The 26,567-nt window shown below is 32.9% G+C and overlaps 1 protein-coding gene across 1 annotated transcript in view; it reads right to left on the bottom strand.

Annotated features, from left to right (window-relative positions):
* Nucleotides 1-26,567, bottom strand: part of mms19 (MMS19 homolog, cytosolic iron-sulfur assembly component) — a 44,905-nt gene that overhangs the window by 6,879 nt on the left and 11,459 nt on the right. The window contains exons 9-26 of the mRNA XM_056468969.1: nucleotides 25,137-25,223; nucleotides 24,882-24,956; nucleotides 19,564-19,641; nucleotides 17,728-17,866; nucleotides 17,378-17,532; nucleotides 13,707-13,785; nucleotides 13,150-13,275; nucleotides 11,353-11,434; nucleotides 11,178-11,275; nucleotides 10,750-10,872; nucleotides 8,884-9,051; nucleotides 7,010-7,094; nucleotides 5,193-5,295; nucleotides 4,157-4,231; nucleotides 3,908-4,034; nucleotides 3,065-3,171; nucleotides 2,730-2,786; nucleotides 2,451-2,637 (exon numbers count right to left, since the gene is read on the bottom strand). Of these exons, the coding sequence (XP_056324944.1) occupies nucleotides 2,451-2,637; nucleotides 2,730-2,786; nucleotides 3,065-3,171; nucleotides 3,908-4,034; nucleotides 4,157-4,231; nucleotides 5,193-5,295; nucleotides 7,010-7,094; nucleotides 8,884-9,051; nucleotides 10,750-10,872; nucleotides 11,178-11,275; nucleotides 11,353-11,434; nucleotides 13,150-13,275; nucleotides 13,707-13,785; nucleotides 17,378-17,532; nucleotides 17,728-17,866; nucleotides 19,564-19,641; nucleotides 24,882-24,956; nucleotides 25,137-25,223 (1,951 nt within the window). The remainder of the gene's footprint in view (nucleotides 1-2,450; nucleotides 2,638-2,729; nucleotides 2,787-3,064; nucleotides 3,172-3,907; nucleotides 4,035-4,156; nucleotides 4,232-5,192; nucleotides 5,296-7,009; nucleotides 7,095-8,883; nucleotides 9,052-10,749; nucleotides 10,873-11,177; nucleotides 11,276-11,352; nucleotides 11,435-13,149; nucleotides 13,276-13,706; nucleotides 13,786-17,377; nucleotides 17,533-17,727; nucleotides 17,867-19,563; nucleotides 19,642-24,881; nucleotides 24,957-25,136; nucleotides 25,224-26,567) is intronic.

Raw genomic sequence — 26,567 nt, 5'->3', positions numbered from 1 at the left:
AAAATATTATCAGACATACTGTGAACATTTCCTGAATCTGTAAAACATCATCTGGAAAATATATTTTTTTTAAATCAAAGGGGAGCTAATAATTCTGACTCAAACTGTATATTTAAACATATAAAATATGCTAATTTGGAGCTGTATATTAATCATTATTAGCACTTATTATTAATATTTCTTTTACCAATATTGGAAAAATGCTTAAATGAGCAGCATTTATTTGAAATAGATATTTATGTAACATTATAAATGTCTTTTTCTGTCACTTTTAATTAATTAAATGTGCCTTTTATGTATAAAAAATATTAGATGTATTTACTTTGACTAGATTTATATGGACAATTACTGGAATTATCAGGTTTGAAGAAAAATTAATATTTACTTATTCTATAAAGATCTGAGACAGAGCATTTCTTTTAAAATGAAAATATTGTGCTTCACAGCCTTTTTTATATAAATATAGAGAAACTAATATATATATCTGCTAAACAAAATACTTATCAGTTGAGGGCAAAAATATTAGCCGTCCTCCGCAATATTTATTCTTTTTTCAATATCTCTCAAATGATATTTAATGGAGCAAGGACATTTTAACAGTATTTCCTGTAATATTTTTTCACTAATACTAGTATTTAGCAAAAAGTGACATTTAAAGGCTTAACTAGGGTAATCAGTTAATTAGGCAAGTTATTGTATAACAGTGGTGTAGCTGAAGAATGGGATTGCCCTTAAATTCATACACTTGTATATGCCCTTTTTCAAGCATTAGACAGACTAAGGATGCATGAATTATATTTTATGTACTTCTAAAAAGTGTCATGTCTTGTCTCATTCTGTTCCGTACATAATCCTACAGCTTATTATCTAGGAGGCCGGATCATAACTTATACAGGTTACATTCTTGTTAATGTCCCTTCGTCTCTTCAGGGTGGATCCTCATTATGCATACGAGTGTCCCAGAGACAAAGGAAATCTCCCGCTCAAACTTTGCCCTGAAACCATTGGTCAGTCAGTAGAAAATGGGTGTGACTTGACCGATAGTAACTACATGGCAGAAAGGTCTCAACCGAAGGTCTCCGCAGAAGAGTGCCCGACACTAAAGGGGCAGAACATGATTCTGTACCCACGTGACTCGCCTGAGTCCACATTTCTTATTTTTCCGGCAAATTAAACTCAGTTTAAAGTTTGCGTCTCGTGTGTCCTCCGATCTGCGTCGCAAACTCCATGCCAACGAAAGGACTTCTTGAAAGACTTCATCCTCCAAGCATCAGAGAAACTCACACAACAAGAGAGACAGACTCACTAAATTCAGGTATTTAGTCGTGTGTTATGCTGTGCCGCTTTATCAAATAGGTGTTTTTATAGTCTTGGTGGTTCTTAATAGTTGTGTGGAACTCAGATTGCCATTCTTTTATCTAGATTCTTTTACTTCCTCGCTTTCCTTCGATGTTTTTGTTGTTATGTTTTGTACGTTTGTTTTTTTGTTATATGTTAGACTAGTCAATAAATTACGTTACATAACCAGGTTGAATTTTCTTTGTTTTGCCTCACAGAAAAGGGTCACTTTAATGATAGATCCTTTCTACAAGCTTACTAAGTTTACTATTCATCTACTTCACAAGAAGTAGTTATAATTCCCATCTAAATAAATAAATAATTACAGAGTCTGCTCAGACGAGTGGGCGAATTCATTGTTATATTTAGTTTCTCAAATTAACTACAAGTTAATTCTGAATATTCATAATTAATAATAACTTGTTATTATTGCTCATTAATATTCATAAATTGAGCTAATTTCGCTACAGTGGTTTGTTCTGTAGACAATCGAAAACAAATATTGCTTAAAGGGCTAATAATATTGACCTTCCTAATAATATAAGACTATTAAGAAAAAATATTATAGGAAATACTGTGAAAAATTCCTTGCTATGTTGAACATCATTTAAGAGATATCTGAAAAAATTTACAGGAGGGCCAATCATTTTGGCTTCAACTGTATATATATATATATATATATATATATATATATATATATATATATATATATATATATATATATATATATATATATATATATGTATATATGTATATATATGTGTATATATATATATATATATATATGTGTATATATATATATATATATATATGTGTATATATATATATATATATATATATATATATATATATATATATGTGTATATATATATATATATATATATATATGTGTGTGTATATATATATATATATATATATATATATATATATATATATATATATATATATATATATATATATATATATATATATATGTATATATATATATATATATATATATATATATATATATATATATATATATATATATATATATATATATATATATAGTAAATGCAAAGCAAAGGCAGTGTTTGAGTCATATTGGTGATGAGGACAGGAAGTGGAATTACCCTGCTCTGCCGAGTTGAAGCCTTGAACCAGCTTGCTTGAGTTCTCAGTGAAAAAGCGCTGTCTGTACATGATGCGAACATCAGCGTGACAGTCTCGATTGAGCACGTCCGGCGAGTCGCTCATGAGGACGCAGAAACCATCAGCCACCAGAGATCCCAACGCAGAGTCACTCAACAGAGAGAAGAGCTGAACACACACATAACAGCAGTCACACACACATACGCAACATCTGGAGAGAGACTGAAACTGCTGACCATCACACAGAAAACACACTCTACCTTGTCAGTCAGGCTTGTTGACAGTGGATGGTACCGTAAGAGCAGAGCTTTGGCCACCTAAAAAAAATAACCATTAGAAGGAATCATGGAAAAATACATTGCTTAAGGGGGCTAATCATTTATGTGATAATTTCATCATTTATTTAAGTGATTTTGACATAAGATAATGACATAAGAGTTCCGCCTGAGCTGGGTTATTCAAAATTAAAAGTCCCCGTGCATATATACCCCATTGCACAGCCCTACATTATCACAGACCATAAACATCTCAAACCCCTAGAAGGGTCAGTTCATCTCTGAATGCACTGCTGGTCCAGTGATGTGGTGATTTTTACCCAGATCAGCAGTGTGAAGGCCTGTGTTCTGTGTGCGGATGAAGTTTCCTCCAGCTCCAGACTGACCCTCTTCAACACTCGGTCCAGCACAGCATCCAGAGCCGCTCCTGAACACACACAGACACACGCAGACGCATCAGGTAAATCTACTCCACGGCTCAAATATCTCATTTATTATTCCACTGACGTACTGTCCTCACAAAACAGGCTTTCATTAGATCACGCCGCACAAAATTCATGAGATTAGGGGAGATTAGACCAAATCAATCAGTTTACCACAGCCAAATCACCCAGCAGCCCAAGAGCGGTTACTCACTGAAGTTAAGCAGGGCTGCGTCTGGTCAGTACCAGGATGGGAGACCACATGGGAACACTAGGTTGCTGTTGGAAGTGGTGTTAGTGAGGCCAGTAGGGGGCGCTCAACCTGCGGTCTGTGCAAGTCCTAATGCCCCAATATAGTGAAGAGAGCACTGTACTGTCAGTGAGGGCCACCTTTCGGATGAGACGTTAAACTGAGGTCCTGACTCTCTGTGGTCGTTAAAAATCCCATGGCACTTCTGTAAAGAGTAGGGGTGTCCTGGCCAAAGTCCCTCTATTGGCCCTTACCCATTATGGCCTCCCAATCATGCCTATCCCCCGAATAAGCTCTAACACTGTCTCTCCACTCCACCTATAGCTGGTGTGTGGTGAACACCGTTGTCCTGTGGCTGTCGTCGCATCATCCAAGTGGATGCTGCACACTGGTGGTGGTGAGGAGAGACCCCCGTCATGATTGTAAAGCGCTTTGGGTGTATGACTATACATGATAAATGCACTATTTAAATACACATTGCAGTACATTACCTGCTGGCCTCTTGTTGACCAGACCAGCGATGCATTTCGATGCGAAAGTGTAGGAAAACAGATGTGGAGATGTGCAGCTCAGATCCTCCAGCTGCACCAGAAGCCGGTCCATGTCAGGAATCTCCACCTGAAAGTTACAATATGTACATATAGCATCATTTAAAAAAAAATTCACTATGCAAGCAATATGAATGAGTATAAGAGAATAAAATACTTGAATATTCTGATTAGGGTTTTGGTGTCACTTACACTTCGTGGAAGAGAGCAAACGCAGGCCATCAGTAAACACACCAGCTGAGACGGACCCCGAGAGTCTGCCTGACTCTGTAGAACACAAGACCAATATTAGGCAGATCACAAACTAACAGTCCATTCATTTACAGACAAAAGCTACAGCTAAAAATAGATAGAAGTTAACCTAGTGACTTATGGCCTGAGAGATATTTAGCTTACACAAACTTTCATTAATTGAGATTTGAGTCTTAAAGGTGCAGTATGTAGGATTGAATACCTAGTGGTTGAACTAGGTATTGCAGTCCAAATTCATAATATCGGAAAGGGATTGAAGCAAAATGCAGGTTGCCAGATTGACAACACCAACAGGTTGTGAGCGTGCTTTACAATAGATCCTTCCACTATAAGCTGCTAAGCTAATGTTTATTTTTCATTGATTTACAACCTGCTTTAACACATCGTAATCTGTTTTTATTTCACAATTTTTATTCTTTAATTTTATATCTTATACTTGTTTCTTTTATTCTTGTTTATGTAAAGCACTTTGAATTACCATTGTGCATTAAATGTGCTATATAAACAACCCCGCCTAGCCATATCTGTATTATTTCCCAATTAAACACCACCTCATGTGGATTTTTATAACTCTAAATCTATTTCCGAGGCTGCTACTCTCATCTGGAGGTCACATTTTCGTCCGCGTCCACATATATTAAGGAAGCCTTTATAATTGAAATATCTTGTTATCTCCACCAAGGCAACACTGTGGGGCTGATACTGTATATAATTGGGTAAACTGGCAGTGGGCTGGTTATAGAGACCAAAACAATGACAGACATAAAGACAGAACGCACATTTTCAAAAGGATAACTGACTTCAGCATTGTTTTTAATCAGATAAACACGTATTTTCGCTTAGCATGTTTGTTAAATATCTGCTAACATATGTTATTTTTGTGCGTTAGAGCAGTCAAAAATGTACACGCAGCATCATCCCCAAACAGATTGGCAAACGTAATCCTGGTGGTTCACTATGACTGATTTGGTCTCACCTGAAGCGGCTGGATTTGTGAAGGGAAGGCATTTTCTGGTAGAAAGGATGCGTCTCCATCCAGGAACAAAGACACCGCCTGGGCCGCCATACGGGACGCTGATCTGTTAAACGATATGGCTCGCATTTGAACATTTGATCAATTTTATTAGGGTTGGATTTATAAAACCATCTGTGATGCAATATTGATTTTAATTCTTCAATTACAGGACTGAGTTCGTACTGATTCTTGAACAAACTTCAATAAACAGTATCTGTAGTATCTTCAACTCCTAGCTTTGTTTCAGATTGTCACGTTCAGATTGTCAATTTCATCACAATTGAAACAATAAATGTCTTTAATGTGGTGAGATTGCTATATTTATTGTAAGCAACAAGTAAACCTCTTTACTATTATTTACAGCATTAACCAACTTAAATAAGCATCAGGTGATGGTGATAGAAAAACTAAATTATTCATGTCACATACAATCCCTCAATGCTGAAGAAAAAATAAGGTAAACATTGCAACATAGCATTAAATTTACCTTTTACATGCGCTTAAACACGTCAATCATATTTGTAATAATAGTTTAAACTTATCTGACATAAAAGTAAGCCATTAAAGGCACCATTTACATCAAAGATGCCCAAGTAAGTTGGTCCTTTGTAACCTTTGATTTGGTCCACCATCCCATCTGAGAATGGATGGAGATGGTTGGGGCGAATGCCTTTAACATGGAGATCGTCATTTCTAATTTGACGTGACATTTTTTTGTTTGTTTCATTGCTGAGCTACAGAAAAAGCAAACTGAAATGAAATGTTTCAATTAAATGAATCAGATTTTTTAAAATGTAAACAATGTCACTCGACAGACAGAGGACAACGCAGAAGACATCAGTGAGGCAAAAACCAGAGTAACTCCATTCTGTTATAAATAAGTTTGTTTTTGTATTTACTGTAATAAGTTCATTATAAAACGCTAAATATTTTATAAAGCAATGTGTGGAGAGGTAAGCATGATCGAACACCCAATGAGGGGGGAGAGCAGGCTTGGAGCCCGGCGGCTAATCAGCAGGCCAATCAGAAATAATAAATAACACCTGTTTATTCTAGTGATTGGGCCGGAGAGACACCCTTCTTAAGGAGAACAGAAGGAGCAGCCGAGAGAAGAGGGAGAGAGCACACACACACACGCACGCACTACGGGTGTTGTGCATGTACTTGAAAAAAATAAAACTTCATTGCTTACCTGAATCACCGACCCTGTCTTCTTCTTCCCTCAACAACGAACATTGCTACACAATGTTTTCTAGTTATTTTTACATTTTATTAAATAAATTAGGAAATTACACATGGCAACTGTATTTACCTTCAGCCCACTAGCCTCAATCAGGTTGGTTTTTGGCTCTTCATAAGAAAATGTTTGGGCACCCCTGATTTACATGTTTAATATTTTAACTAACAGTAGTAGAAGTAATTGTGTCTTTAAAAGTTATCATTAAAATCATTTAAATGTGTGCATGCAACTCAAACCTAAACACTTTTACTAGAGTATCTACTAGAGTAAATTTGGACTCATTTAACATCATAGTAATGCACAGACTGACTGATTCTGTGTATTAGTTATAACAAATATGTTTCCTTAAGAAATGGAAACAGCTGCATCTGATAATCAAATAACTCAACATTGAATTTTATTGCAATTGTATTCAAGAACTTGTGAATGAGAAATAAATAATTGTTAATAACAGTTAAATATTCAGTCAATGTTCTGCCATAAATGTTATTCTATATTTGAAGTCAAATTAGTCCTGTAATATATGTGTGTGACTCACTCTGGTTGTAGAGCTGCACAGGCTGTGCTGATGACAGGAACGATAGCAGACAGAACGGCTTCATCTGTGAGTGGACTGATGTGACCTGTCGAATAAAAGCACAGTTACAGATACACAGCACAAACCAACAACAACAAATGGTGTATGGAATTTCCATTGGGATTAATAAAGAAATCAATCAATCAATCAATTAATTAATTACACTATAAAATCTAATGCCTGCTGATAATTATAGTTTTATTATTGCTAATAATAGCTATGATAATTCATTTTAGTTTTTTTATTTAATTATTAGTTTTTGTAATAATAATAATAATAATTTCTTAAATTAGATTTAATAATATTATTCATATTTTTAATTGCATTTTAATTTTCCCAATATTTTCCCAAAAAAATGCCTTTATTAAAGTGTTTTTGTGGGTATTATGCAAATTTATGCGTGACAAAACTTCAAGCAAACTTTCAAAATGACTAGTTTTTTCATCCTCCATTAAAAATAATTGATGTGAAATGATTTGCTGGAATGATTGGTGCTGTTCTTTTGGACAAATATCCAAGTTTCATGAATTAAAAAACATCTTTTAGCAAAGATTCGGATAGGTACACCAAAATAATGCCGTTTGCTAGCAGTTTTCAAAAGAAAATATTGCATAAATCTAGAAAAAATGTTAGTTTGTTTAAACTTAAGTTAAGAGGGGGGGGGGGGTTGGCATTAGAATTAAGTTAGTGTAAAGTTCATTAAGACTAATTTAGCTTTTGGATAAATCAGCATTTGTGACAATCTCTTGAATATACACTTAGCTGACAAATACTTTTAGTAAAACAGTGGAGTAAGAGGATACGTGGAACAATAGAAGTGTGAAGATGCTTTAATTTTGTTCACTACCATAGATATGAACTAAAAGTTATACACGTTTATCCCAGTCGTTGTTATAAAACTCTCAGTAACACAGAAATGATGATAATGCATGACGGTTTTAACTCTGATTTAAGTATAATGATCTCCAATTCAAGCTTAAACAAATTCTCAATTCATACAGAAATACAATCTGTCAGAGAATATCCCAGTTTTAATTGCTGTTTGAAGTATTGGGATCCCTAGATGACGGCTTAAAGCAGGGATGGGCAAACTCAGTCTTGGAGGGCCGGTGTCCTGCAGAGTTTAGCTCCAATACTAATCAAACATTAGTCACTCCTGGACATGCTAATCAGTGTCTTCAAGATCACTAGAGGACCGAGTTTGCCCACCCCTGGCTTAAAGGGACAGTTAAGGCAACAAAAAATAAATTAAATAAATAAAATAAAAAATAAATTAAAAAAATAAAAAATAAAATAAAAAATAAATAAAATAATAAATAAATAAATAAATTAAATTAATTAAATAAAAATAAAAAAATTTAAAAAATAAAATAAAATAAAATAAATAAAATTAAATTAAATAAAATTAAAATAAATTAAAATTATAAATAAATAAATAAATAAATAAATATCCTCACACTCAAGAGCTTTATGAGATTTTTTTTCTGTTAAACACAATATTTTGAAGAAAACAGGAAACCTGTAGCCACACACTTCCATAGTAGGAAAAACAAATGCAATAGAAGTCAATGGTTAAATTTTTTTCAACATTTTTCAAAATATCTTCTTTTAAACGTTAAAAAAAACCTCAAAGGTTTGAACAAATAAAGGGTGGGTAAATGATAGCAATTTTCATTTCTGGGTGAACTATCCTTTTAATAAACTAATGTTTGTGAAATACTCAAATTCAACTAATATCAACATAATTCCACTAGTTTTGCCTTCAGCTTATAATCAGCCTCTGCACACTCAGACTCATTTTTCCAACAGCGTCACAATTGATGCCAAACACTGACCGGAGTCTTTACTTTGCAGCGTCGCCTGTAAGGTCAGTCCTAGGAGTCGCGGGATGATGATATCATGGAAGAATTGGCCAATTGCCTCACTATTGCGAGCGTGCTCCGCTATCCTCTTCAAACTGATGCACACGGCGATCACTTCCTCCACAGAGAAACCACAGCTGCCTGAGTAATGAACAGCATTTCAGGATTACATCAGAGTCATGAATACTGAAATACTATAAAAAAAAAAGAAAATACTATAGTAAAATACATGGCACAAATTAATACATGGCAGAAATTAATCACCGTTCCCACTATTTCAGATCAAGCGCTGTTTAATTCACACCACCAGCATTTGTAGAGTCATAAAAGTCATTACAGTACTTAACATTTCACTTACATTTAATATTGACATTATAATTGACAACAGAGGCTGTACTTTCTACGTCAGCTGAGGAAGTTTAACTTCCCAAAGGAGCTGCTGAAACAGTTCTACACCTCCATCATTGAATCAGTCATCTGCACATCAATAACTGTCTGGTTTAGCTCAGCTACTAAATATGACCCCCAAAGACTACGTCGAATAGTTCGGACTGCTGAGTGAATCACTGGTACAACCCTTCCTACTCCCCAAGAACTGTACTTATCCAGAGCGAGCAGGAGGGCTGCCAAAATCACTCTGGACTCCTCACACCCAGCACACTGCCTCTTTGAACTTTTACCTTCTGGTCGACGCTACAGAGCACTGCGCACCAGAACAGCCCGACACAGAAACAGTTTCTTCCCTCAGGCAATCCATCTCATGAACACTTGATGATAATAATTGTGGAACCAACATCACTACTTGCTATACACTTTTATACACATATACACTTATTTAACCACACACTTTACATGCCAATTTGCACATAACAGCTGCACATATAACGTTGTATATAGTAATAAACATGTACATACACTTGTCAATCTGTATATTTGCACTCACTACTTCTATTTTTTTAAATATATTTATTATCTGTTTTTTGTCCTGTCTCTGTAATCCTGTTGCACTGTAGAAGCTCTGTCACCAAAACAAATTCCTAGTATGTGTGAACATACCTGGCAATAAAGCTCTTTCTGATTCTGATTCTGATAATCCCACAGTAATGATGATGTTTCGAAGGTGTCATTTGAAAAAAAAATGGAGACAGTTTTAAACAGTCGTGTTCAAAGAACTTTAATCAAATTAGTTGAATTCAATACTGGTGATTTTCAATTGTGTTTACTGAAATATTGATAACATGTGCATTTATTTGTCATAGTACTTCTACAAGCTTTAAATTTAAGATTTTTAAATGACGATTTTCTCTTTTTTGTGCTGTTTTTGACATCAGCACTAAGGTTGCACGATATTGGAAAAATGTGATATCTTAATTTTCTGCTATAAAAATTGCAATATGGGATACAGTTTTATAAGATAGTTTGAATAGCACTATTTTATAGTTTCCTATGGAGTCTAAAGGCTGATTTATACTTCTGCGTCAAGCTCACGCGTATGCTCCAGTTCAACCTTCACGCAGTCGCCGACCCCTTGCCGTGGCTGACGCTGAAGCACACCTCAAAAAAATGTAACTACACATCGCAACAACGCGTAGCACAAGCTCTGTGAATGGTTAACTTGGTAGCACTGACAAGTGTGGGCGGGGGTGAGAGCCGCGTGAACCCATTGGAGTGAGTGTTTACAAGCGTGGAGTCATGTGAAGGAGCTCCAGATGGAAACTGTTGTTTTGCGTTTACCTCGTGATTAAAGTTGGTGCATGTACGCTGGTTCCTGCCTCTGAATGAGCGAGGTTTAGCTACTTGTACATTAAGGTAGCAAGACACACACAAAGCATTGTGTACCTGTGTGGGCTGATGCCAGCACCTGGAGAAGAACCGGCGAGCTTTCCTGCACCACACTGGGCTGAGAGGATACTGACGCTAAAGCTGCAACACAACGCTGACGTACTGCACCGCTACACTCGTCTGTAGAGAAGAGTACAGCAATATCATATATTAAAAGGGCTACAATAATAAGTCCAACTTTAAAATTAACCTTTTGTGTATCCAGAAAGTGTCAGGTCAAAATATCCATTAGATCTTTTCCAGGTTTTCCATGACCGTATGAACCCTGCATGTAATAACTGGGGGTAAAGTAAATCCAGGACGTTTATTTTCGCAGAATAAAGCCCTCTCAATCTTATTCAAACCTGTAGATAAGCCTGGCGCACTTTACTCTGCGACAACAATGATCCTGGATGTACTTCATCCCAAACTTCTTAAAGTCCCACCTGACAGGATCTTTTCCTTCAGCTGGGGAATCATCCTGGAGACGAACGCATGGGGATGCAGATGAGCCAGAGAGCCTGAACACTCCACCACTGCCAAACTGAGAGACAGAAAGGTCAGAGTGGGGGAAACTGTGAAGGAATAATTAGTGTAAAAGTTGCTAAGACATTGAACTACCTGACTTGAGCGTCTTCTTCCTCTAAAATGAGTCTGGTCAAATGATCAACAGCGTTTTCGACATGGCTCTGAGCCAGCAAGCCTGTAAGGAGCAAAACAAGAGTGACAATGAGTCATCAGCATGAAAAACATTTATTTATTTGCTTTGTATGTATATATATATATATATATATATATATTATTGTTCGGTTTTTATTTCCAATAAGTAATTTATTGCTTCAACTTAACTTTATTGTCACTTAACTGTCATAAGTATGTGTGTTAACTGTCAAATTATAGGTGATATATTATTTATATAGCATTTATTTTGTTATTTTCTGTCTGACCTAATATGAACCTGATAAAGCAAAAAAAAAACAACACATTTTAATTTCCTTTGATTGCTAAAAAAAAAAAATGTTACATTAAAAACAACAACAACAATAATAGGTATAGGGGGGCAGCACAGTGGAGCAGTGGGTAGCACAGTCGTCTCACAGCAACAAGGTTGCCAGTTTGAGCCCTGGCCGGGTCAGTTGGCATTTCTGTGTGGAGTTTGCATGTTCTCCCCGTGTTGGCGTGGGTTTCCTCTGGGTGCTCCAGTTTCCCCCACAAGTCCAAATACATGCGCTATAGAGGAATTGAAGAAACTAAATTGGCCATAGTGTATAAGTGTGTGTGAATGGGTTGTTTCCCAGTACTGGGTTGCAGTTGGAAGGGCGTCCGCTGTGTAAAACATATGCTGGATAAATTGGCGGTTCATTCCGCTGTGGCGACCCCAGATTAATAAAGGGACTAAGCCTAAAAGAAAATGAATGAATGAATGAATGAAGTTCAGGTTTAGAATTTTGTTTATTAATGAACTGGAAAAACATCCTGGTTATGGGATGGTGACATTTAAGGGGCTAAACTAATCTCAGGTCAATACCAAGGTGACATTATTGTTACTATATTACAATAAATTTGATGTTTGTAACAATACATTTTTTTAAATATATATTTTTTAAATGATAAGAACGCATCTTAAAGAAATTTCAATAGTTTTTTACTGATTGTGTCATTATAACGGCCATAAAATTAATGAAATATCTACAAAATCATCATAACGCTTAATATGACATAGATTAGAGCCCTTTTACAAAGATTTAGGTCATTATATCAAGAATTAGGTCATTGTTCTAACAAAGAAACAAGCTCGTCCTATTTCATTGTCACACAATCAAGTTCCTTAACAGAATTCAAAGGATTTACAGTCAAGCCTGAAATTATTCATTCTCCTAGCAAATTCTGACTTACAGTTACTGTTCTTCAACCATAAGGTTTATTTATTTATGTTTTTCATTTTACTAGAAATGACACAGGCTTCTCTCAAAAATTAATAAGGAAATGTACAAGAGGCATCACTGCGGGAGGGATCACAATCTCAGTTTTTATTTAACTTTGAACAAAAACGTCAGAATTTGCCAGGGGTTTGAATAGTTTTGGACTTGACTGTATATTAAATATTAAAGTTAAAATTCCTTTTATATCTGTTCTGCTCAGTTGAACCATCTGAACGCAATAAACAGTATGATATTAAATCCAGCAAAAAGTCAAATGTTCTAATAATTTGGGCCACCATTGTATTTGTGAACAGCAAATCACCAAAACCATAAGCAGTTACTTAAGAATTAAAAGGTAACCTAATAGTAAAAGACGTCCCCGAATTTCAGACTTCTTAAAAATACTGATACATTAGAGATGTCTTGACATTTACTTTTAAAAATTTACTTGTTGACTACATACATGACAATCTTTCAGAAATGTGTATCTGCTCACCTGGTTGCTGTGATAGTGCAGTGAGCACTCGTGTAGCTGTGACCTGCAGACCAGCGCTCGTCTCGCTCAATGCAGAAAACACCACTGTGCATAACGACTGCTGAAACGCAACCAACACACTCTCCTCTGCATGTGTGTGTGTGTGTGTGGATATACAGGAGACAGAGAGAAACACATCAACATGTTAAACAAACATTTATATCTTATATTTAGTGTTAGCCACGACCCAATACCTCAGACAGACCTAATCTGAGAAGTAAACTGAAAACAAACAGGAAGGGCATTTTCAGATTTCACTTCAGATTACAAAGGCAAGCTATTTTTGTTCTTAATGACATGCACAGATGAATTGTTCACCACAAAACTAGCAATATAAGCTGACAAGATTAATATGGTTAAGTTTTGATTTGACCTGTAGTTTCAACACTCAATATTATGTACTTCCTCTTCACAAAAAGAAGTGGATACTTTAATAAGGTAGTTTAAGTAGGTGAATAGGGCAGCAGAAGTCTGTTGTGGTGGTGAATGTGTATTCAGCATGTTCTCCTCTCACATACCTCCATCTGCAGGCCGGCTGAGCGGAGTGGGCTGAACGAAACCCTGCAGAACCTCCAGAAGGGTGCGCCGCTGAGCACACTGCACACAGATCAACACACATCAACCATGCGTAAAAATCAATATAGTTGATGTCAGAATTATTCACCCTCTTGTGATTTTCTTTTTCAAATATTTGGCAAATGATGTTCAAGAGAGCGAGGAATTTTTCACAGTATTTCCTATAATATTTTTCCTTCAGGAGAAAATCTTATTTGTTTTATTTTGGCTAGAATAAAAGCAGTTATTAATTTTTTTTAAACCATTTTAAGGTAAATACTATTAGCCCCCTTACACAATATTTGTTTTTGATTGTCTCCAGAACAAACCACTCTTATACAATGATTTGCCTAATTAACCTACTTCAGCCATTAAATGTCACTTTAAGCTGAATACTAGTATCTTGCAAAATATCTAGTCAAATATTATGTACTCTCATCATGGTGAAAAATAAAAGAAATCAGTTATTAGAAATGAGTTAAAACCAAGCGTCAACCTCCCGCTCTCCCTCGGGATGCTAATACGGAACTAACTATAACTGCAACTCATCGAAATTCCGCTAGTCCTGGCTCCATATGGAGCAAATTTCTATTGAGCCCACTGTTAGAATGGCCAACTTTACAGCAGAAAAAAAGGTTTACAGCCTGGTACAAAGAATGATTCTGCTTCATATAGGTGATATTACACTTCATGACAACTGTGAGGGGGTGAATTTTTTTATAAATCATCTGTTTCCTTTATATTAGGCTATATTAAGTCTGCATAATTAAGGGCGTGGTCACTTGAGTGACAGCTAGGTCTCTGCTTGCTGTCTCGTCACCTCAGCTGATTCCGGCTGATTAGCTGCTGAACTCGGCATATTCATCGTATTTTTGTTTTGGTTAATGTTTCTTTACACAGTCAGTTGCCTTTTGGGATCATTTCCGACAATTATCAGATGATATGGCATGCTGTGTGCACTTAATTGTGCTCACAAACCGTTCAAGTTGCCTCCATTTCCCAGGTGAGTGAAGTTATATACTTATATACCATCTCTATAAATGTATTTGTTTTAATTAGGATCATTTATATTTTTCTTTAGACCTGTAAAACACTCCAGAATCTGACAGATTGTTTAGCTGTAGGCTATCGAACAATCATCTCAAGCATTGCGATACACTGTTATGCTGGATTTCATCAATAGCCCTGCATTTACCAACACAGACTATTTTTGAAGTGTTTGGATGTAATTCTCGTTTTCCTCCTGTAGAAAAACATCATAAGAACAATGCTTAGTGGGTCAATGTGTTACAACAGTGTTTTTAAAAGTCTAAACACTTTATTGATATGGTGTACAACCAAGCACATGTGGAAGGGACTCAAACGAGTCACAAGTAATGAAGTATTAAGCCCTTCTCCCAAAGTAAAGTCTGTCTAAGCCAGGTCTAAGCAAAATGCCAGCAGGTGTCTGTAGTTCCGCTCACTCTCCGCCTCTTTGCCCTTGTTTGGTATCCCGCCGTGGGTGCGAACAAAATGGTGATGCTTGGCCGGGCCTACTTGTAGCTTCTTTTGCAGTGTTCAGAAACCTATGGGTGATGTTAAAGATACTACGTCCATATCTTTTACCGTCTATGGTTAAAACTTATGTTTAGAAATGTGCTATAAAAAAAAAAAAATTCTCTCAGTTAAACAGAAATTGGGGAAAAAATATTCAGCAGAGCTAATAATTCAGGAGAGCTTATAATTCTGACTTCAACTGCATATATACAATAAATAATAATAAAATAATAATCTTAATATTAATTAATAACAGTAAAATTTAAAAATTATGAATGACAACGAAAATGCAAAACATTTTAGCATTGCAAATACTACTGTGACTAAAGAACTCCTCATTAAAGAAACATTCTGGGGTAACATTTTATTTTGATGGTCCATTTGAGTATTAGTAGACTGTCTGCTTAATATCTGTTGATACAGACATTCAACAGACATTTAACTGATTATAAGAAACTTTGCAAGTACATGTCAACTAACCCTAACCCCAACCTAACAGTCTACTTATAAGCTAATGAGAATTAGTTGCAATGTAACTTCATTCAACAAACGGACCACCAAAATAAAGTGTGACCCATTTTGGTAAGGGCAGCTGTGGTGGTATACATATTTACTTGCTTATTTTTCCAATGCAATATCTTATGCTCTCCAAAATGAATTTAAAGGTGCAGTCGGTGATTGTCTTCAGAAACATTTATTAACGTGCTGTTAAAAGTCTCTTCACATTCCAATAGTAATGATTACAGTAAATGATCTAAATGAATTCATATGTACTTTTATATTCTGGGTAAGGCATAAGACTAAAAATGATACGCTGTTTGCGCGTGCACATGCTCATGAGAGTGACAGCAGTAAAATCAAATGCTGAATCAACAATTTAAAATCCTGAATCAATATTGGAGTTAGTTTTGCACGCTGGAGGAAGGATGACACCATGGCTGAAGTATTTCTTTCAGACAGGTAATGTTGTTTTAAAACGTTTATAGTCACGCAAAGCTGATGTAGATTGTGTTGTTTTATGAATGGGTTATATACACAGAAGTGTTGTTCAGCCACTGAAATCTTCTGGTTGATGTGACTATTTTCAGTTTCATAAGGGCCTTTTACAGCATCGATAATGAAGATTTTTATTTAGTTTAATAACAAAGCATCAGTAAATAGCGCTATTCCGCCGAGCCTGCTTTACTGAGGTCAAGTTTGTTTTATATTCACATTGGTTCATTTTTGAACAATGACAGCCTGTGACGCGCTCCCTATATTGTACCGTGCTACTCTTAATAGTCGGTCTGAAATAGCATGCAAGTATGGTTTAGTCCTGCACCCTGCCGGCTTAGCACCATAGTTGGTTTAGGACAAAGCGTGTGAGAGACTGAGACCAGCAATCCCTGCATGCATGAAATATTGCACATTATGACAAGTTTTGCTTGCTACAAAACTGAAAGCGTGCTAGATATAATACAGTTTTTCATTGGGTATTGTAGTATTATAAAGTTTTCTAACTGGTGAATGACATGATAGTGGATTTCTGATATCTTTAAGGTGCGCACGATTGTGATTTCAGGAGGTGTGGCTTAGGACGGCAGGAGAAGACATTTTGGCAGATCACCTACCTCACTTTAATAATAATAATAATAATAATAATAATAATAATAATAATAATAATGATAATAATAACAACAATAATAATAATAATAATAATACTGATAATAACAATAATAATAATAATAACAATAACAACAACAACAACAACAATAATAATAATAATAATAATAATACTGATAATAATAACAATAATAATAACGATAATAATAATAATAACGATAATAATAACAACAATAATAATAATAATAATAATAACAACAATAATAATAATAATAACAACAATAATAATAATAATAATAATAATAATAATAATACTGATAATAATAACAATAATAATAACGATAATAATAATAACAACAACAGTAACAACAACAATAATAACAACAACAGTAACAACAACAATAATAACAACAACAATAATAATAATTATAATAACAACAATAATAATAATAATGTGGAAAATGTAAGCACTGAGTGTGTAATCACAAAACTGTACCTGCGTCCTGTTATTGTACTGGTCCAGCAGGGCAGGAATGACGGTCTGCGTTCCTATCAGACTGGCTCTGTATGAGGCTCCGGCTGCGGCCTGCAGGAGTTTAGCGCTTGGCCACACCAGCTTCAAATCCGGCTCACAGAGATGATGCTGACAGTCTGAAAGGACGAGATAGGCTCAGATATTTCTGCTCTTTATGTACAGTAACATCACTGTATTAATGGGATAGTTGATTTCTATCATCACCAAGTTGCTCATGTTCAAAACAAATTCTATTAGATTTTTTAAAAACCTGTTATTTCTTGATTAATTTCTTGATTAATGTGTGCACATATACATATATATATATACACCTTTGAGGACAAGGCTCAGAAAGACTTGCAGGGAATCCTCCGAGTCAGAATTAAGCACAGAGTGCGAAAGACAGGACACCATTGAGCTCAGAGCCAACAGACCAGCCGATTCCACCCTCTCACTGGCCGTCTGGAAAACCTACACACACACATGAATCCAATAAACTAACAAATATAATCAATAGCTACATATAATAGAAATGCTTTATAAAATAAATACAAAAATAGCTATAAAAGTGTTTGTTCAAAGACCCATTTTTCCCCACAAAAAAAGTATATTTACATTTTTTTTGCATTTTATCTTGGAAGTTTTATTAGGTCCACGATATTAATAATATTATGCTATAAAACATTAATAATTTTTCATGTTATCTTGGAAATATTTACGTTCTTTTAGGCCCACAAAATTAATAAATTCATGTCATAATATATTAATTATTTTTCATTTTATCTTGGAAATGTTTACGCTTTTAGGTCCACAATATTAGTAAATTCATGTGATGATATATTACTAATTTTTTATTTTCAAGTATTAGTACATCTTCAATTATAATTTTTAAATATATTTACTATTGCTTATCTTATATTTTATCTAAATCAAAAAACCCAAAATATAAAAAAGCAAAATATAACTTGCCCATATAAATAAACCAATCAAAAGCAGTGTTTATGTATCCACAAGACTTTTAGCTACACTTTTATGTTCTGTTTTTTTCTCATTCCTATTTCATTCTCATCGTTCTCATTTTTATTCATTCAAATATTTGCGCTAAAATGCTAATATCAAAAATGACACATTAATACAAGATTAATGTAGATGAAGTTTCTGATGATGAAGGCAAAATTGTAAGCAAACTATAAAAGTTTTACTGAAGAAAACTTTGCAAAAGTAGTTTTAAATGAGTCGTAAGGAGTTACTACATATTACTTCTTGATTAATACTCCCTAATCAGCCATCATGCATGTAGAATGCATTTTAAGTCAGATTACATGTGCTTTCTTTTGTTATGCCAAAATAATGAAAGCTAAATCAAGATTAACCCAATTCTAGAGTTTAAAGGGACAGTTTACACACAAAAAAATGAAAACTCTGCATCATTTACAAGACATTCATCATTTTACTTCGGCTTAGACCCTTTATTATCAGGGGTCACCACAGCGGAATGAACCGCCAACTATTCCAGCTGTTTTACACAGCGGATGCCCTTCCAGCCGCAACCCATCACTGGGAAACACCTATACACTCCTGCATTCACACACTAATGCCAATTTGTTTACCCAATTCGCTTTTACTGCATGTATTTGAACTGTGGGGGAAACCGGAGCACTCAGAGGAAACCCACGCCAATACGGGGAGAACATGCAAACTCCACACAGAAAAGCCAACTGGCCCAGCAGGGACTCGAACCAGCGACCTTCTTGCTGTGAGGCGCCAGTGCTAACCACTGAGCTTCAGTGCCACCCATTTCCAAACCAACACAAAGGGAAAAAAAAGTCACTGACTTCCAACATTCTTCAGAGTATCTTATTTTGTGTTCAACAGAAGTTCAATAAAGTTTAGAATCACTTTGTGTGTGAGGTAATTATCTTTCACGTTTTGGGTGAACTGTCCCTTTAAGAGCTGTAGAAAGAAACGCTTTGAGCATGTGTTTTGTATAACACATTACCAGATCTTCATAGAAACACACTGTAGCGATTTAAAGTTCAAAAACTTGGCATAAAGTGGTGGGAAAATATTATGTAGAGAGCTAATTCGAGATTACCGTAGAGCGCTAACTATATGAGAAAAGCACCTGTGAGTTCCTGAGTCTATTGTTTCATTCTGCTCTCTCTTACCTCTCTCCGTATTGAGCTCCAAAGGCCTGGAAGGAATTCAGCCAGCTCTTTATGGCTGTATGTCTGACCGCAGGCAGCCTAGCACACAGAGAAACAGTGCATACTTTATTTTTAGCACACATTGACATGTCTCATTTTTTTCATGAGGTATTTTCAGCCAGAGCAACAGTGAAGCATTGCATTTAAAGGGGACTGAAGCTGAGGTCACACTAGAGTTTGATAATGCGAGATTCTGTCGTGCGGCGCTGCGAAAAAGTGCGGGATTAAACAAGATGATTAGACATTTACTATTGGCTTATTACCTGCCTATTATTAAGATATTAACTGTTTACTACCACTTATAAATTTTGATCTTATTTTACATCCCTAATCCTATCCAATACTACCTTGCTATTAATAAGCACCTAATTAGTAGTTTATTGAGCTAAAACTCTTTGTTAATGATTTGTAAATGGCTTGCTAATAGCGGGAATCGCACATTAAAATAATGTGATCAATATTTAACAAGCTTAAATTTTATTTTTATACGTAGCATCCTTCTGTTTATTTCTTTTTTCCAAGAACCAATATTTATGATAGTTTTTAGTGTTATTTAAATATAATAACTCAAAATACATCCACAGTAAGTTGGCGTACATTCAAATCGCTTATTTAAATTGATAAACAGAAATGCGTCTGACACAATTTAGTCAAATTAGACAGACGGCATTATGAATAGCTCGAGTGACGTGCACTCGTTCTTGAAAATGACCATATAAATTTGAATGCATGATGCTGTTTGTTAATTTTGCATGGTAAACAAATTGCTGCCAGCCTGCTGCGTCTTTCCACATAAACACCAATGCAAAATCTCAATCCTGAAAAGCACTGATCTAGTAAGTCAAGCAGTCAGAAAAATATTAGCCCTCCTGAATTATTATTTGTTTTTCCCAGTTTCTGTTTAACAGAGAGATTTTTTTTTCAACACATTTGTAAACATAATAGTTTTAATAACTCATTTCTAATCATAATATTTTTAATAACTCATTTCTAATCATAATATTTTTAATAACTCATTTCTAATCATAATAGTTTTAATAACTCATTTCTAATCATAATATTTTTAATAACTCATTTCTAATCATAATAGTTTTAATAACTCATTTCTAATCATAATAGTTTTAATAACTCATTTCTAATCATAATATTTTTAATAACTCATTTCTAATCATAATATTTTTAATAACTCATTTCTATCATAATATTTTTAATAACTCATTTCCAATCATAATATTTTTAATAACTCATTTCCAATCATAATATTTTTAATAACTCATTTCTATCATAATAGTTTTAATAACTCATTTCCAATCATAATAGTTTTAATAACTCATTTCCAATCATAATAGTTTTAATAACTCATTTCCAATCATAATAGTTTTAATAACTCATTTCCAATCATAATAGTTTTAATAACTCATTTCCAATCATAATAGTTTTAATAACTCATTTCCAATCATAATAGTTTTAATAACTCATTTCCAATCATAATATTTTTAATAACTCATTTCCAATCATAATATTTTTAATAACTCATTTCCAATCATAATAGTTTTAATAACTCATTTCCAATCATAATATTTTTAATAACTCATTTCCAATCATAATATTTTTAATAACTCATTTCTAATCATAATATTTTTAATAACTCATTTCTAATCATAATATTTTTAATAACTCATTTCTAATCATAATAGTTTTAATAACTCATTTCTAATCATAATAGTTTTAATAACTCATTTCTAATCATAATAGTTTTAATAACTCATTTCTAATCATAATATTTTTAATAACTCATTTCTAATCATAATATTTTTAATAACTCATTTCTAATCATAATAGTTTTAATAACTCATTTCTAATCATAATAGTTTTAATAACTCATTTCTAATCATAATATTTTTAATTACTCATTTCTAATCATAATATTTTTAATAACTCATTTCTAATCATAATATTTTTAATTACTCATTTCTAATCATAATATTTAATAACTCATTTCTAATCATAATATTTTTAATAACTCATTTCTAATCATAATATTTTAATAACTCATTTCTAATCATAATATTTTTAATAACTCATTTCTAATCATAATATTTTTAATAACTCATTTCTAATCATAATATTTTTAATAACTCATTTCTAATCATAATATTTTAATAACTCATTTCTAATCATAATATTTTTAATAACTCATTTCTATCATAATATTTTTAATAACTCATTTCTAATCATAATATTTTAATAACTCATTTCTAATCAAATATTTTTAATAACTCATTTCTATCATAATATTTTTAATAACTCATTTCTAATCATAATAGTTTTAATAACTCATTTCTAATCATAATAGTTTTAATAACTCATTTCTAATCATAATAGTTTTAATAACTCATTTCTAATCATAATATTTTTAATAACTCATTTCTAATCATAATATTTTTAATAACTCATTTCTAATCATAATAGTTTTAATAACTCATTTCTAATCATAATAGTTTTAATAACTCATTTCTAATCATAATATTTTTAATAACTCATTTCTAATCATAATATTTTTAATAACTCATTTCTAATCATAATATTTTTAATTACTCATTTCTAATCATAATATTTTTAATAACTCATTTCCAATCATAATATTTTTAATAACTCATTTCTAATCATAATATTTTAATAACTCATTTCTAATCATAATATTTTTAATTACTCATTTCTAATCATAATATTTAATAACTCATTTCTAATCATAATATTTTTAATAACTCATTTCTAATCATAATAGTTTTAATAACTCATTTCTAATCATAATAGTTTTAATAACTCATTTCTAATCATAATAGTTTTAATAACTCATTTCTAATCATAATATTTTTAATTACTCATTTCTAATCATAATATTTTTAATAACTCATTTCTAATCATAATATTTTTAATTACTCATTTCTAATCATAATATTTTTAATAACTCATTTCTAATCATAATATTTTTAATTACTCATTTCTAATCATAATATTTAATAACTCATTTCTAATCATAATATTTTTAATAACTCATTTCTAATCATAATATTTTTAATAACTCATTTCTAATCATATTTTAATAACTCATTTCTAATCATATTTTAATAACTCATTTCTAATCATAATATTTTAATAACTCATTTCTATCATAATATTTTAATAACTCATTTCTAATCATAATATTTTTAATAACTCATTTCTAATCATAATATTTTTAATAACTCATTTCTAATCATAATATTTTTAATAACTCATTTCTAATCATAATATTTTTAATAACTCATTTCTAATCATAATATTTTTAATAACTCATTTCTATCATAATATTTTTAATAACTCATTTCTAATCATAATATTTTTAATAACTCATTTCTAATCATAATATTTTAATAACTCATTTCTAATCATAATATTTTTAATAACTCATTTCTAATCATAATATTTTAATAACTCATTTCTAATCATAATATTTTTAATAACTCATTTCTAATCATAATATTTTTAATAACTCATTTCTAATCATAATATTTTTAATAACTCATTTCTAATCATAATATTTTTAATAACTCATTTCTAATCATAATATTTTTAATAACTCATTTCTAATCATAATATTTTAATAACTCATTTCTAATCATAATATTTTTAATAACTCATTTCTAATCATAATATTTTAATAACTCATTTCTAATCATAATATTTTTAATAACTCAATTCTAATCATAATATTTTTAATAACTCATTTCCAATCATAATATTTTTTATAACTCATTTCCAATCATAATATTTTTAATAACTCATTTCTAATCATAATATTTTTAATAACTCATTTCTATCATAATATTTTAATAACTCATTTCTATCATAATATTTTTAATAACTCATTTCTAATCATAATATTTTTAATAACTCATTTCTATCATAATATTTTTAATAACTCATTTCTAATTATAATATTTTTAATAACTCATTTCTATCATAATATTTTAATAACTAATTTCTAATCATAATATTTTTAATTACTCATTTCTAATCATAATATTTTAATAACTCATTTCTATCATAATATTTTAATAACTAATTTCTAATCATAATATTTTTAATAACTCATTTCTAATATCTGATTTCTGTTATCTTTGCCATGATGACAGCACTTAATATTTGACTAGATATTTTTTCAAGATGCTAGCATTCAGCTTATAGTGACATTTAAAGGCTTAACTAGGTTAAATTAGGCAGATCATTGTATTGTCAACGATTGTTTGTTCTGTAGACAAATCTAAATCAAATATTGCTTAAGGGGGCTAATAATATTGGCCTTAAAATGGGTTTAAAACAATTAAAAAGTGCTTTTATTCTAGGTAAAACCCGGAAAAGACGTGATGGTGAGAGAAAAAAACAGGGTGTGAGAAAATGGGTGGGTGAAAAAAAACCCCAGAGTGATAGGAAAATATATTTTTAAGATTTTGCGTTCCCTCGCAAAGATGTTTTTCCACAAACACTATCTGCTCACTTCATACACATCAACCCTCCTGTTTTTGCCGGGATTCTCCCGTACGTTACCATTCTATCCCGCTATCATCCTATCATTAAGTATTTTCCCATATATTTTTCATCTTGAAAGCACGCTGAAATGAATATAAAAATGTCTGCATTCACTTTCTTTCCATTAAAGCTGTGCGTCGATCACCGCCCTTCAAATGCAACCTCTGAATCAGCGAATGCATGTATAAGCGCTGACTGACGCATGCACTCCATAAGATAACCTGATGGCAGATCATGCCATTTAAAGTGACACCTCTATTATCAAACGTGAAGACCAGCAAATGAATTTCTGGTGAATGCAGACATTTTTATATTAATCTCAGCGTGCTTTCAAGATTAAAAATATGTGAGAAATATGGGAAAATACTTAATGATAGGATGATAGCAGGATAGAATAGTAAAATATGAGAGTATTCCGGCAAAAAGGGATGGTTGACATGTAGGAAGTGTTTGTCAAACAACAGTTTTGCGAGGGAACCCAAAACATCTTTGCATTCCCTCGCAAAACATCTTTGTTTTTTTTCTCCCACCCATTTTTTCCCCTACCATCACATCCCTTCCGGGTCTCCGTAACAAATAAGACTTTCTCTAGAAGAAAAAATACTATAGGAAATACTGTGAAAATTCCTTGCTCTATTAAACATCACTTGGGAAATATTTGAAAAAAAGGAGGGCTAATATTTCTGAATTCAACTGTACATCAGTACCAGAGTCTGCATGGAGTCCACTTTAGCGCTCTGAACATCCGAGTCCATCTTCTCAATGATCAATGGTAACAGAAACTGTCAAGGGGAAAGAAAACAAAACACAATAAACAAACACACACACATCTACAAAAGACCCATTCATTTAACCATTTGCATAATTTCCAGTCTATTGATGCACACAGGCATTGAGTACAATGATACACAAAGGCTTATTGAGTCGAGTCTTTAAAAGAGGGAATTGAGTTTAGGTTTTACCTCCGCAAACCGAGGCGTCCCAGTCAGAACAGCCCGTAGAGAAAGAATAAGCTCTTCCTGTGTGATTCCATGAGGATCATTGGGTGGCTGAAAAGAGAAAGACAGAGGGAAAAAAACAGGAGTCCAGTTGTTTTCCTGTCAAGTCTCATTAGGGGTTGTTGTATTGATGGATATTTCTGTTAAGGTCAGCTTTTAAGTAATTGATATTATTAAGAATGAATTGAACTAATTAGAAGGTCAAGGCATTCATAATGTCATAAAAGATTTCTGGTTAAAATAAACAGTTCTTTTCCATTAGCTATATAAAGCAGTCTGAAAAGAAGCGCAAGGATACCCAAGAGTAGTGGTGTCAATAATGATATTTCGATAAGTATCGATTCTGGAATTTTAAAACAATACAATCTTGCTTTTGGTTAGTATCGATACTGATTTTGCTCTCTCGCACTGGTTAGTATTAATGGCTTGATCATAATAAGAAATAAAGTGCAGCAGATCTTCATATTGTGGCGTCACGGTGGCGCAGTGGGTAGCACGATCGCCTCACAGCAAGAAGGTCGCTGGTTCGAGCCTCAGCTGGGTCAGTTTGCGTGTTCTACTGTGTTCGCGTGGGTTTCCTCCGGGTGCTCTGGTTTCCCCCACAGTCCAAAGACATGCGCAATAGGTGAATTAAGCTAAATTGTCTGTAGCTTATGTGTGTGTTAATGAGAGTGTATGGGTGTTTCCCAGTGGCGGTTTGCAGCTGGAAGGGCATCTGCTGTGTAAAACATATGCTGGACAAGTTGGCAGTTTATTCCGCTGTGGCAACCCCTTATTAAATAAAGGGACTAAGCCGAAAAGAAAATGAATGAATGAAAATCTTCATATTGGAATCATTTCTGAAGTATCACATGATACTGAAGACTTTTAAAGAAATTAACAGTTTCATTCGGCAAGAATGCACTGAACTAATCAGAAGGCCAACGCATCTATAATGTCACAAAAGATTTCTAGTTAAAATAAATGCTGTTCTTTTGAATTCATTATTCATCAAAGCGTCCCGAAAAACAGCATCACGCTTTACATAAAAACTTTAAATGTTATTAAATGTCATTAAATGTTTTATCATCATAAAAAAATAAATAAAAAAAAATTCAAAACCTTTTAAAATGTTTCTATTAATCAAAGCATCCTGAAAAAATAGTATGTTTTACAAAAAAACTAAAATATTATTACTGTATTTACTTTTATTTAATGCCATGTCAGCATCTTAGGTTATTTTCAATAATTATTTTTAAGTTTTTTTTTATTTTTAGGTTATTTTTTATTTTTTCATTAAAGTATGGTTATTAAAATGAACACAGACAACACAAAAAAATGCAAAGCAGCAAATCAGTATATTAGAATGATCTCTGAAGGATTATGTTATACTGACGACTGGAGAAATGATGTTGA

The sequence above is a fragment of the Danio aesculapii genome, chromosome 12 (assembly GCF_903798145.1).
Source record: "Danio aesculapii chromosome 12, fDanAes4.1, whole genome shotgun sequence".
Classification (NCBI taxonomy): Eukaryota; Metazoa; Chordata; class Actinopteri; order Cypriniformes; family Danionidae; genus Danio; species Danio aesculapii.
Note: the sequence above shows the minus strand (reverse complement) of the source record. Positions and strands in the feature narration are given on the sequence as shown.